Here is a 14,244-nt window from a genome sequence, read left to right on the forward strand (position 1 = left end):
AAATTTGGTGCCCCATGTAAAATATGTGCAATTAAAAGTTTATAAGAATCGGTACCTATAATGATTCTTCAGTGTTGCCACACAAATGTTTTAATTTGATTAGTGTGCTGATGCAAAAAAAGGTTGAGAAGCACTGGTTAAGTATTAAGCACTGTTATGAATAACCAACAGCACCTAAAGCCCTTGTCGGATATCAAACAGCAGTGTACAAATGAATGAATGCAAACATACAAAAAGGTGTTATCAGACATATAGAAATGTTGGTTAAAACAGCAAAGCTAATGATAGCGTAAATGCCCAGTTGAATTGCTATTCAGAACCATACTTGTCATCACTAAGACGATATAAATATTCCAGTATAAAAATGTGCATAAATAAGTATCATGACTTGACTGTTATTCTTGATATTGATGTGTTCAGAATTCTTCAGAACACCACATTGTACAGGGGATTAGAAATAGGAAGTGATCACCATTTAGTTTTGAATAGAATAAAAAAAAAAAAGAATATCAGTCAAAAGAAAAAAATGTAACAAAGTTTTAAAAAGAACCAAAAGTGGAGCAGCTTTCAGATGTGAACTGGAGATTCAAATATACAATGTTATTTAAGAAAAAATGAGTTTGAAAATAAGGATCAAGCCTTTTGAATTGAAGCTCATTGGCAGAAAATATTGATTAATTCGGGTAGGGAGGCATTGAAGAAGTTGTTTGCAAAAATCAGACCTTCATGGTGGACTCGAGAAATCGAAGTGGATGTGTTCTTAGAAAATACAGGGAAAAAAAAAAAAAACAAGAAAGTGAAGCAATGTGTTAAAAGTATCAAAAAACACCATGGAGAGACCTTGGTACAACGTTCCAGAAGATTGAAAAAGCTTACAATGAAGGAAAGAGTGTCTTAAAAGAAATCAGATGATAAAGGTAATATATAAAATGAAGATATAAGATATTCTGGATGTCTGGAATAATTACATTGAAAGATTGTTAAATGAAACAAACAGTGTGAAAACAGTGATAGAAAATGTACAAATTTTTATGTGGTTAAGTCTCAATACTGTGGTTATGTGGTTAATCTCAATACTGAAAACTTTGCTGTGCAAAGTTTTCAGTATTGAGACTACAACATTCTAATGTAAATAAGGAGTTTATTTAAAAAATAAGCAATTAAAACCCAACAAGTTTCATGCATCATGAGACTTATGTTATCAGGTTACATAAAAGTTTTACTTCTCTCCCAACATTTTGTTCGTTGCCAGAGTACTTGATGGCCAGTAGTGGTTGTATGGAATACCAGGCCTGATTTATGCTCTCTTCTTATTTCAGTATCTTTTACATGTTCAGACAAGGGGATCTTTCCTGACCTTCCTGTTCTTGCTTACATAACAAATGCCACAAGTCTGGCTTACATAACAAATGAATCTCATAGATGCCTGGTTTTTTCATGGTGTGATGTGGAGGTTCTGGTGGATGTAAGAATCTAGATATTTTTTGTAAAGATAAAAAAAGCTATTTTTTTTTGTTGTACTCGTGGAGCATAGCGTGATTATTACTATGTTTTTGTCTTGTCTTAATTCAAGGTAGATAAAGGAAATACAATTTACATGAAAAATGAACAGCCTATTTAAAGATTCCAATATCTATTCATCCTTAGACAGGGATCCCACATGGTGCACACATAATAAAACCAATGGCTTGATCAAAAAGTTGCCTAATTGGCCAGAAGAATTTAAAAAAATCTTTACCATCGAAACATCCATTTATCCCAAGAATTTATGCGCACCAAAAATCCATAATAAAGTTATTCCGTTACAGCCAATTGTAGATGGGAGAGATTCTCTTAAACCTAGCGAAATATCTGTCAAACATGATATCACCACACATAGGAAAAACAGAATCATTTCTAAAGAATAGTTGCATTTCATTGAAAAGGTAAAAGATATAAATATAGACCTTCAGACATCTTAGCAAATTTCGATGTAGTCAGTCTCTTCACCAATGTACCCAGAAATGACACAGTGGATCTGCTTGTAAATTTTTTCCTGCCAGACATTGTAGGACTATTCAAACACTGCCTGGAAAACACTTTTTTTTTCATATTTCAGGACAAATATTGGGAATAAAAAGAATGCCTTACTGTGGTTCCCCTCCAGCCTTAGCCAATGTGTTTTATGGAAAATTTTGAAACTAATGCATTAAAAACCTATCAGAAGAAACCAGAAGTTTGGTTATGTTGCATCGATGTTTTCATCATTTGGTCAAAATGATGGATTAGCTGATTGTTTTCAAAGCTTATCTGAACCTAAAAAAAAAAAAAGAACCACTTGCATCCCAACATAAAATTCACTCTTGAACTAAGAACATCACAAAAAATTACTCTTCCTTGATATCCTTGTTGAAGTAAACGAAGAAGGAAAAAGGTTATCTTTCTCTGTATACAGAAAACCTACCAGAGTGAGATTTTTAAATGTCACTTCACACCACTGTCCATTGCAAAAGATAGGCATAATTAAAACTACAAGACAAGGCATACAATATATCAAGCACGTCAATTAAAAGGAATGAAGAACTGCACTACCTGAAACAGAACCTTACACTTAATAGTTTTTGAACCCAAGATGATCAGAAAATTTTTTAATACATCTCCTGTAACTCCCTTATTTAAGCAAGATTTCAAGAATGCAATCACACTGCTTTACATTAAGAATATCACAGACAAAGTGGTTGCATTGCTCTGCAAGTACAACATAAAAGTGGCTTTTTTACCTTTACAAAAAATATCAAGATTCCTACATCCACCAAAAATCTCCACATCATCCCATGAAAAAGCCAGGCATCTATGAGATTCATTGCTCTAAATGAGAGCATAAATCAGGCCTGGTATTCCACACAACCACTACTGGCAACAAACAAAAATGTCATATTGATAATAACTCTCACAAGAAAGTTTAAAGAAGCCTCACAAATGCTTGGGATCCCTACACAATGCAATGAAAATCAAGGCTTAATTTTACATCAACATGCATGCATGTTGATGTAAAACTTGTTACATTCGTTACTGTATGCACGTTGGAACATGCATACAGTAACGAATTTATGATTTGTATTCTGGTTTATCAATTATTTAACAGTTGTGATGTTATCAAAAACATTTAGTATGTAGTTAATTTTTAATAGGCTTTTGTTGTGTAAAACTTTTATGTACCATTACCCATGATGATGCAAGTCTTATACACATGAAACTTGTTGGGTTTTAATTGCTTATTTTTAATAAACTCCTTATTTATGGAGTTTACAATGTGGTCTCAATACTGAAAACTTCTCACAGTGGTAGAAAATATTTAAGAGGAATGCAATCGTAAGTAAATATCAATATTTGAAGCAGAAAAAGCCATCAGAAACCTGAAATGTTAGAAGGAAGCTAGAATAATTGATATTCTACAGGGAATGCTCAAATGTATAGGTATAAAAGTTGAACCGTGGCTGCATTACATAATTCAAATGACCTTGTCAAATTTCAGATAATTGAAGTACGGCTCTCATAGTTCCATCTATTTTTATAGATGGTACTATGAAATATACAATTCCCTTCTTAGGGAAATAAAACAATGTCCACATGCTCATAGAAAATACAGAATCTGAGAAGTAGATGAAATTCCCTATTGAGTCTTCCAGGTGATATTTATACAAGTTTACTTGTGAAGAGTAACGAAAATTGTGGATGATAAACTTGGTGGTGAATTATCTGTATTTAGGTCAAATAGGGTTTGTCAGAGAGCTGTTCAAAACACTACAGTTAGATAATGTAAATGGAAGAGCAATATACAGTCAGTCTCTATTAAGTTCCATGAAAGTTCTGGGGAAAATTAGGGAAGTGAACTGATGATATCAGTTGCGTAATCATATTAAAAATGGTATAAGGGAGGAACTTGAGAGTGTTAGCATTCAGGAATGTGTGAATAGAAGTAATCTCAGGTGATTTGGTGACTTAATTACCAAATAACTTAAGGAATTCACAGTGTATACTAAAATATAAATTAAATTAAACTTTAATATATATTTCCAATATTATAGTTTCCTTGCTTTGTCCTCATTTGCTGTTTTTGGTGCCTGCATACACGTGTCTTTATCTTAAGTTCCCATGAAGATGGCAATGTGACGTTGCCGAAATATTGAAAATATAAAAGTTTAATTTAATTTATATTTTAGTATATGTTATGAATTCCTTAAGTTATTTAGTAAACTTGGTGACTAAAAGAGAACAAAAAAAAGGGAAAGGTTAACTAAACAAGTGTTTTGATTCTAGTAGTAGGAAAAAAGGACTAAGAGGAAGACCAAGATCTATGTGGATTGATTCAGTACGTACCTTAGAAGAATAAAATATAAGATCTGACATTAATGGATTTTGGACAGATTGCAGACTAATTTGGAGGAAAATTGTTGATAGGAAGCAAGTAATAATATAAACTTTAAATTTTCACATTCTGTTTACTTCATTAGTATCCTGCACATGCACTCCTTAAAGGTATATATTCATAAATTTGATGATACTATTTAATGTAGTTCATTAAAGGCTTAGACCTCATTTCTTTGAATTTTATTATATTCATAAGAACTGTATTTTAATATTTTAGTGCAAAACATTTGAATTCATTCATGTGATGTGCAAAAGCATTTTATCTTTTTTTCTCCTTCAGGAGTTTGGAGGCTATTTTATTGTAAATGGCATTGAGAGGATCATTCGTATGTTACTGCTCTCAAGAAGAAATTATGTAAGTAAATTAATAAAACTATTACATTATTATAGAGTTAAATATTTTCTATGTTCATTCTAGATTTTTCCTCAAAAGATGTTTGAAAATCGAAATTGCTTTGTTACCATAACTACTTTCATTTTTATTGTTATGATTCTCTTCAGTATTTATACTTTGAGTAATTACATCATGAGGATTTTGTTCATTGTTCTACAAGAGAAAACAGGAATCATACTATTATTATATTATTAGTTGGCTCTCCGTTGCTTTGTATAATGTGTTTCATTCACCACATAATTGTCATTTTTTATAAAAGCTTTTCTCTGGACACCTTGTTGCATGCCTTTTCCACTTTTCAAGATCTACAAAACTTCAAGTACTGATCCTTGTCATATTCCCACGATTTCTCAACTATTTGTCTTAAAGTAAAATTCTGATTTAACAACTTCTGTTTGGCATTAACCCAGCTTATTCTTCTTCAAGTTACTCTTCCACAATTTTTTTCAACCTTACCTCTTTTCGAGTATGTTTGCATAGATCTTACCTGAAACACATAGTAAAGATATTCCTGCATAATTTTTATTCCCTTTTTTATAGATGGATACTATGAGAGCTTTTCTCCAATCATTGGGAATTTGACCTTCTAACCAGGCCTTCTGAATTATGCAGTGTAGCCGCTGTAAAACTTTTATACCTCCATACTTAAGCATTTCTGGTCGAATATCATCTACTCCAGTTGCCTTTCCACATTTCAAGTTTTTGATTGCTTTTTCTACTGTATGACCACAGATGCGAGACCCCCTTGACACTAATCCATAGGATAATCAATGTGTTTCATGGAATGAGTGTTTATTATTATATGTCAGAAAATTAGCTTTTCTTTTATGAAAATTCTAGTTTTTAATGTGGTAATTAATTTGCTTCTACAAGAGTTGGAAAATTTTATATATAAAGCAGGTGATTTTGCGTGTTGGTAGAGAATTCGTACATTACCTTATTCCTTTCTCCCCTTCAACATGAATTGACTCTTCTTGGTAAATTGCCAGACAAGGGTCTCACATCTGTGGTCGGACAGTACCTTAAGTATATGTGTATATATATACTTCTCTTTGCATTCCTCTTGAAAATTTTCTAGTATAGTTTTGTCACTGCTTGGTTTGTTTAACAGTTTTTCAAAGTAATTACTTCAAACATCTAGGATATCCTTATCTTCAGTTTTTGTCTCACCTTTATCATCTTTGATTCCTTTTACTACTCTTTCCTCCATTTGTAAACTTCTTCAATATCCTCCACAACATTTTGCCACCTTCCTGATATTTATTTTCCATACTCTTACAAAGATTTTTTCCATGACTTTTGTTTAGCTACTTTTACACATAGCTTAGCTCATTTACATTTGTCTCTGTATTCTTTTAGAACATCTGCTAACTTATTTGCTAGAAACTTTTGGTATACTTTCTTCTCTTCCTGGACTGCTTCTTTAGCTTCTTATGTCCTCCATGGTGTTCTTATTTTTCTATCCTTGCATTCAACTTCACTACATATCTTTCTAGCTGAATCAATCAATGTCTTCTTCAGAGTTTGCCACCAAGATTCCAAGGTTTGGTTTTTGTTTTCTAGCTGTTGCAGATTTTCAATAATGCAATAATGTTTGCATAGTTGAGTCTACAATTTACCTGTAAAACTAGCTCAACTTTAATTTTAAAACTTACATACTCTTCTTTTCAATGTAATATCCATTTTTATTCTGCTTAGTACTACTTAGTGGTCATTTCCAATTTCGAATCCTCTGTACACTCTTGTATCCTAAACCAGCTTTATGATACACTATCAGTGATGATGTGGTCAATGAGGCGTTTCCTATTTCTTGTGTCTTCTCTCCATATGAACTTGTGTACATCTTTATGTTGAAACATAGTGTTATTAATGACTACTTCATGTCCTGAGCAGAAGTCCAGTGAATACTTACTATTATTATTATCGTTGCCCTTTTATCCAAATTTTCCCAAACTATTTCTATATGCCTGGTGGGATTCATTTTCTACTCTGCTGTTCAGATCTCCAACAAGGACTACTTTTTCTAGTTTCTTTATGTCAGCATTTTATTCTTCTTCTTCTTCTTCTGCAGCTTCTCCCACTTAAGTGGGGTCACTGTTTATTACGAGTCTCCTCCACACCTTCCTGTCTTGGGCTGTCACCACATCCAAGTTCTTCATCTTCAAGTCCTCTTCTACCAGCTCCCTCCATCTCATCTTTGGCCGCCCACGCTTCCGCCTTCCTTGCACATCCATCTGCATGACCCTTCTTCTCACATATTCGTCCTCCCTCCTCATCACATGACCAAACCATCTCAACCTTGCCTCCTGTATTTTCGCTCCTAAGTTCGTAACTTTCACTGTTCCCCTGACATAGTCATTTCTCAGATGATCCTTTCTGGTCACACCGCACATCCACCCAAGCATTCTCATCTCTGCTACTTCCATCCTGCTATTGTTATTTTTCCTCAGGGCCACAGTTTCTATAGCATATGTCATAGCTGGCCTCACTACTGTCCTATAAATTTTGCCTTTCAGATTGATCGGCACCCTCTTATCACATAACACTCCAGCCATCTTCCTCCAGTTCCTCCAACCTGCTTGTATCCTGCATCCCACTTCCTTCTCACCTCCTCCATCTTCTTCCACTGTCGAACCTAAGTATCTAAAGTCTCTCACCTTCCTGATGACATTTCCTTCCAGCTCCAGGTCTGTCTCCTGGCCACCGCCCACTGCGCAACACATATACTCTGTCTTACTTCTGCTCAGTCTCATACCTCTCTCTTCCAGTACTTTTCTCCATCTTTCCAGTTTAGTTTCCGCTTCTTCTCTTGAATCTACACACAGCAAGATGTCACCTGCATACAACATTGTCCAAGGTGCATCTTCTCTCACCTCCTCTGTTACCACCTCCATCACAATATTAAACAGAAACGGACTTAATGCTGACCCTTGATGCAAGCCAACTGTTACTTGAAAACTTTCTGTCTGTCCCAAACAGGTCCGAACACTTGTCTTCACATTTCTGTACATTTCCTGCACCAACCTGACATATTTCTCCGGCACCTTCTTCTCCCTCAGACACCTCCAGACTTCTTGCCTTGGCACGCTATCGTATGCTTTCTCCAGATCAATAAATACCAGATGTAGCTCCCTTTGTTTCTCTCGATATTTTTCCATCATCTGTCGTAACCCAAAGATAGCATCTGTTGTTGATCTTCCAGGCATGAAGCCAAATTGTTCCTTTGCAATCTCCACCTCTTCCCTCAATCTACCATCAAGAACCCTTTCTAGGATCTTCATTGTGTGGGACATCAACTTTATTCCTCTGTAATTTTTACAGTCTTGTGCATCCCCTTTACCCTTGTAGATGGGAACAAGAGTACTCTCCCTCCATTCCTCAGGTATATTTTCCTGTTGGCAAACTTTCATGAACAGGTCCCACAGCAGGTCAATTCCCTCTTCCCCCAGTGCCTTCCATGCCTCCACTGGAATTCTGTCGGGGCCCACCGCTTTTCCATTCCTCATCCTCTTCATGGCCTTTTATTCATTTATAGCATTTACTTCTATAGCATTCCTTTTATTGTCAGCATTTTATTCTAATAACTCAAATTCCTCTACTTCTTTCTTGGAAGAACCTTCTGTGGGACCATAGGCACAAATCAGTTTAATTGTTCATATCCCCATTTTGAAGTTTGCCTACATAACTCTACTTGAAACTGCCTTCCATTCAAAAATGTATCTTCATGTTTGGTGTTGAATGCTATTGCTACTCCTTCCTTTCCTTGATCATTATTGCAAAATAACACCTATACTTATTATTTAGTAAGATCTCACCTGTTTTTGTTTTCTTTGTCTCAGTAATGCCAATCTTGTACAAGTGGCACTTTTCCATTTCTTCTGCAAGTTCAATTTCCTTTCCATTAACACTCCTTATATTGATGATTTCTATCTTCAGTTCTTCTGATGCCGGACTTATTCTGCTTCCTCTAGACATTGAATTGGAGTTTGTGGCTCAGTAGTCAAGAGCAGATATGTTTTCTTGGACTGATTCTAAACTCCATTCATTTGTCTCACACACACACACACACACACACACACATTACTTCTATAGCATCCTTAACTTCCAAAAATTTGGCATCTTTACTTGTTCGGAATGTTACCTTACCAACTCCCAACATATCCCAACTTCAACCAACCTTTTGTTGCCACATTTGATATGGTACACCAAATATCTCTCTAAAAATGTTTGATTCTGTCTAGAAGAGGGAAGTTTGACTTCCCTCTTCTAGACAGAATCAAAGAGTGGGAGAAAGGGACTAATTTAGTCCCTTTCTCACACTTTCTTCAGCCACTATCTTACAGGCAGTTATTTTCTACATTCTCTTTTCTACAGATACTTCTGTGGTCAGCAGAGAACTAGCATCTATCATTGTCCCCATTTTTGCTAAATCTGCAAGAACAATTCGTCTTTCCACTGTTTAAATGAGAAGTTGAAAACAACATGCCACCTTCCTGTGATATCCATTCTTTTGCCTGGGTAGCTAGGTACCCTATCATGGATATTACTATAAAAATAGATCAGGCTAACTGGAACCCATCCACATCCTTAGCAGAATTCATTTCTACATCAGTCAACCATTCCATCAGCAAACAATGAACTACATAATCATATTACTGAGTATAATACTGCTGCCACTACTGCAATACTTAAAATGTCCAGCTGATTTCCACCTTTCTCCAAACCATGGTACAATGAACAGCATTCAAAAGTCAAAATAAAGTCTAGGATATCCTCCATACACTAATGCCTCTATAGCTGAGTTAATATAGACAAAGCTCTCAGGTTGAAAAAGACCTGGGTTTAAATCCTGTCTAGGATGCAAAGAGTTTATTAGGGCTTTTCAGTTGAGTGTGAGTTGGTCAGTATTATAAGTGGAGGCAGGGTTCCCTTTCCTGGAGACTTGGGTTTATTGTTGCAAAACAAGCAAATCAGCCAAAACACACAATTTACTGATATAGAGTGCACGCATGTGTATACACCCACACAATGCAGATAGGATTGACCTTAGCTATCACAAGCAGCGTCAGGTTTCGAAGAAACCAAGTAATTTGGCAGTGACAGGCCATTGAGCTTACCTGAAAGAGAAGATGAGATCTTCCATAAATATACCACTGCAAGAAACTAATTGCTTTCATGCTTGAGCATGATACATTTGCTGTTAGAGAAGCCAAAAGGACTTTCAGAACCAATTTACATCTATAACCAGATACCAACACCAAAGTCACCTGGGAGAAAATCTGGTGAATGTAGTGCAGCTACACCATTTACCCATTTTTGATCTGGGAATATAACAGATATACAATTGCTGATTGCAATATTTTTATCTTCTTCTTTTCAGCCATTTTCTGTCTACTGCGACGAAGGCCTCCTCCAGTTCTTTCCACTTTTCTCTGTTCGTGGCAATGGTTGACCAGTTTTTCCCAACAAATTTTGACAGTTCATCACTCTACCTTCTCCTTCTATTTTCTAATATTATTATAATCTTCCTTAAAATCCAAGCAGGGAAAACCTAGATTCTATTATCAAAAAATGTGGAAGTTTAAAACTGTTTGGAAGTCTAAAACAGGCTTTTGAAGGAAAAAAACTAAAAGTTGGTTTGCTTTGGTGTCAAACATTTGTCAACATCATTCATGGGTCACCTGCTCTACCTCTATAACAAACTTTTTTCAGTATGAATTTCTAGTTCCTGGCAGTAGACAATTATTATTGCCGTTTTAAAGTCAGGCAAGGATCCAGAAGTCCCATCTGATTATTGTCTAACTCTGTACAGTAAGATTATTATTATTATTACATGCCACCTCCATGGAGTCCAAGGACTCATCGTGGGAGGACACTCTACTCTACTGCACTAAATACATCTCACCCTCTCCACTACTATTTAATTCTCCTACTACCACAATACTATCATCAATGCCATCTACTGCCCATCATGCCAACGACAGTATTTTTTGTCCGTAAATTGCATGTGTTCTGAAGGCTGATTTGTCTGTGCATGGGATGAAAAACCCAAGTTTCTGGGAGAAAAAACCCTGCCACCACTGTATGAGATTGGCTAACTCACCTTCAGTTGAAAAAGCCCTATAAGGAATCCTGTGTACGAGAATCGAACCCAGGTCTTTTACCATCGAAGGATGCAATAGGGGAATTATCTGTCTCTTGTGGTTTCTGGAGAGTAGCAACTTTTTTTTTCGAAACACAATCTGGCTTCCAAAAAAATTGGTTTACATTGGATCCTTTAGTTAGACTGGAAACATCCATCAGATGCATTCTTTAAAAATATAAGCACTTAGTATTGACTCTCTTTTTTAATATGGAAAATGAATATGATTTCTGGGGGATTCAGTATACTTAATGATCTCTACAACTTTGGCCTTAGGATTCCTCCTTTTCAATAAAAAATGTTTTGTATAACCAAACCTAAGTGAACTTAGTTGTCAATCTGATGCAACTTACAAGTTTTTTATGTACTAATTTTGCATGCTTTGTTTTTTGTTGTTGTTGTTGCTATATTTTAATTTATTTTAACCTTTTCACTTCAGCTGTAATGAACAGGTGCTTTTCCAGTTAATTCCACATAGAGTATTCAGGGCATGATCAGAAAGGCCAGATTTAATACAGTCATTATATTTAATGTGTCATTTATGTTCCTTTATTAGGATAGGAATTGTGTATCCTGTTTCACATATATGAGGCAAATTACAGGACAGGTGCAATGAATATGTTATACTCCAGGGTGGGAGGAAGTGGATCCTTGAAGAAGTTGAGTAAATTCTTTAATTTTGCAGGAGTTTTAAAGATGGCATTAAGGTTATATTTCTGTGGTATTCTGTTTATTTTATCTAACATTCATTTAATGTATGGAATAGCTACAGTGTTATTGTAATCTAGTTTATTCTTATTAAGTGGAGCCTTATGAAGAATTTTTTTGATAGTATTTTTGCTGTAGCTATTTTTTAAGAAGGTATTGCTAATAACTTCATTCATGTTTAAGTGCCTGCTCATTGGAGCAAATCTTTAAAGCTGGTTTTTAGTGTGTGTTAATGACACCTGGTGTTTGTGTTGGGTGGTAGTAAGATGGTAAGTTGGTGTATTATGTTTGCCAGTATATGTAGGCTTAAGGCAGTGTTTCCCACGAGGGGGGGGGGCAATTAGAAAATGACATTACATTTGTCACCTCATCACCGATATACTCAAAAAACTCTCCATTGTCAGCGATAAATTCTTGATGCAACCCTGACTTTCCGAGAAAAAAACTGACATTACTAGTACAGCAGTCAACATAAATGCAGTATCAAGAAGAACTCTCAGAAAAGCAAAATGATGAGTCTATTAGAAATTTATTTAACATAAAAGGAACAATGGTATAGCTTTCTGATAAGACAGAAACAAAATACCGAAATTCAACTAGTTTTGCAAAAAAAATACTGTTGCCCTTCCCATCATCATATTTAGTTGAATGTGGCTTTAGTGCTGTAAGTGACTTGCTACTGAAAAAGAGAATCATCTAGATATCACAAACCATGGGGATTTGAGATTGAAAATGACTAAATTATTACCTCAAATAAAAACTGTTTGCCGCAGACATCGAGCTCGGGGATTGCATTAACTTGGATTTTATTTTCCCGAGTTCAGTTCAATTTATGTTGTATAATATAGAAAGTGTAATATAAAATTTATATTCATTGAAGAAAGTCAAATTAAAAACAGTTTTACCTGTGTTCCTTTTTATATTATACTTTTTCAGAACTTGGCTGACTATTATGCTAGGGGGCAGCATCAAAATCTTTGATGCATTGAGCTGGGGCATGATCCAGAAACATTGGGGAAACACTGGTTTAAGGTAAATGGTGAAGGAAAGTCTGGCAGAAGAAGAAGCAAGAAATGTGACATGTACATCTAGAAATGGAAGTTGTTCTGGCTTTTATTTCTGATCAGTTCTGATTTTCAGTTTTCAATTGTATGCATTTGTGTTGTTTGTTTAGGTGGCTGAGGTATGCTGTGTTTACTAAACATGACCACAGCATGCTGATATGATAAATGAAATGCAAGCATTTGGAAAAGAACCTTAATAGACTGCCAACAAATAATAACAACACATAGATATTGTTGGACCAGTTTGGGGTTGCACGTAGAAGAAAAGAGACATTTGACGAGGCATTTGCCAAGCAGGAAAGGTTGAAATGATAGATTGCCATCTAACATTTCATATGTACTTTTTCTTACATACAGCTGGCATGCCACTCCTCTGCTGCATCCCTAATGGAAGTATTCATGACTATAGTCCGTGTGTGTTCGCAGGGCTGGTTGGCCTGCTTGCAGGATGAAAAAACCCCAGCTAAACTGGGGGAAAAACCCTACTGCCAAGACCGGCTAACTTGACTATAGCTGAGGAAGATCCTTGAGCTCCTCATGTCTCCGATGGAAATCGAACCTAGGACACTCCTTCCCCAAGGCATATGATTGCGAAGTGCACAGCCACTAGGCTAACCGTGAGGACAGTACTAGTAGTACTATATGATAAACTTTCCATTATTACTAACTTCCTGTTGGCAATTTTCTGACATATTAGTCTTATCTGTCAGGACTCCAATATTGTCAGATCTTGTGCGTTTCAGTCTTCTAAGGCACTACTAACTGTATCCATCTAGGTCTTAGTCTTTCTTTGGGTCTTTTTTACCTGTTGTGCTAACTTTTTCTTTCCCATTTTGTTTAAGTGACTGCACCACCTTAGACTAGTTCTGCTGCATATTCATGAATGCAAACAACATCAGTTCTCTTCCTAATCTTCTTAACAGTTTCCTTCCTAATCATTTTTAATATTATTATGCTATTCATACCAACTTCACTTCTGTAATTTTTTTCATAGCTCTCATATCTGTGGTCTTCGGTCTTTTATCACCAGTAAACTCAGTAGGCTTTAATGTCATGTCTACATAGTTCAGTTATGACAGCAATGTAACATTACCCTTCTTTTGGAAAAATCTGGGTTGTGTTTGCTTTTAGGATGCAGAGGGCCTTTATAAGAGCTTTTCAAGAGTGATAAAAAGAGTACTTGCACACAGTAATGAATATAATACAATGCCTGTAGTTTTTGCTGTACTTCATACAAGTACTATTACTTTCCTTATTCAAGATCAGTTAGGTTTTTTTTTTTTTTTTTTTTTTTTTTTTTTTTTTTTTTTTTAGTTTTGTAAAGTTATAATAGTTAATCCATTTTTTATTTTTAAAGTTTTGTTACTGAGAATAGATTTGTTTAGTTTAAAACTTCTCTTTTTATTTTTTTTAGCCCCTAGCAATAACAAGACCTAGTTGGAAGAACAGGGGTAAATTATATTCAGAATATGGAATTACTCTTCGTTCTGTGAAGCCTGATCAAACTGGTGATGTGAGTATTGATT

General features: G+C 35.4%; 1 protein-coding gene across 3 annotated transcripts in view; it reads left to right on the plus strand.

Moving 5' to 3' along the window:
• The window catches only part of Polr1B (RNA polymerase I subunit Rpl135), a 270,860-nt gene that overhangs the window by 63,288 nt on the left and 193,328 nt on the right, over window positions 1-14,244 (plus strand). For all 3 annotated transcript variants that reach the window (XM_090412385.1, XM_090412386.1, XM_090412387.1), the window contains 2 exons: window positions 4,691-4,765; window positions 14,133-14,231. In XM_090412385.1, coding sequence (XP_090268511.1) covers window positions 4,691-4,765; window positions 14,133-14,231 — 174 coding nt within the window. The remainder of the gene's footprint in view (window positions 1-4,690; window positions 4,766-14,132; window positions 14,232-14,244) is intronic.

This window comes from Typopeltis vanoorti, chromosome 22 (assembly GCF_054136105.1).
Source record: "Typopeltis vanoorti isolate ZY-2024b chromosome 22, IOZ_Tvanoo_1.0, whole genome shotgun sequence".
Lineage (NCBI taxonomy): Eukaryota > Metazoa > Arthropoda > Arachnida > Uropygi > Thelyphonidae > Typopeltis > Typopeltis vanoorti.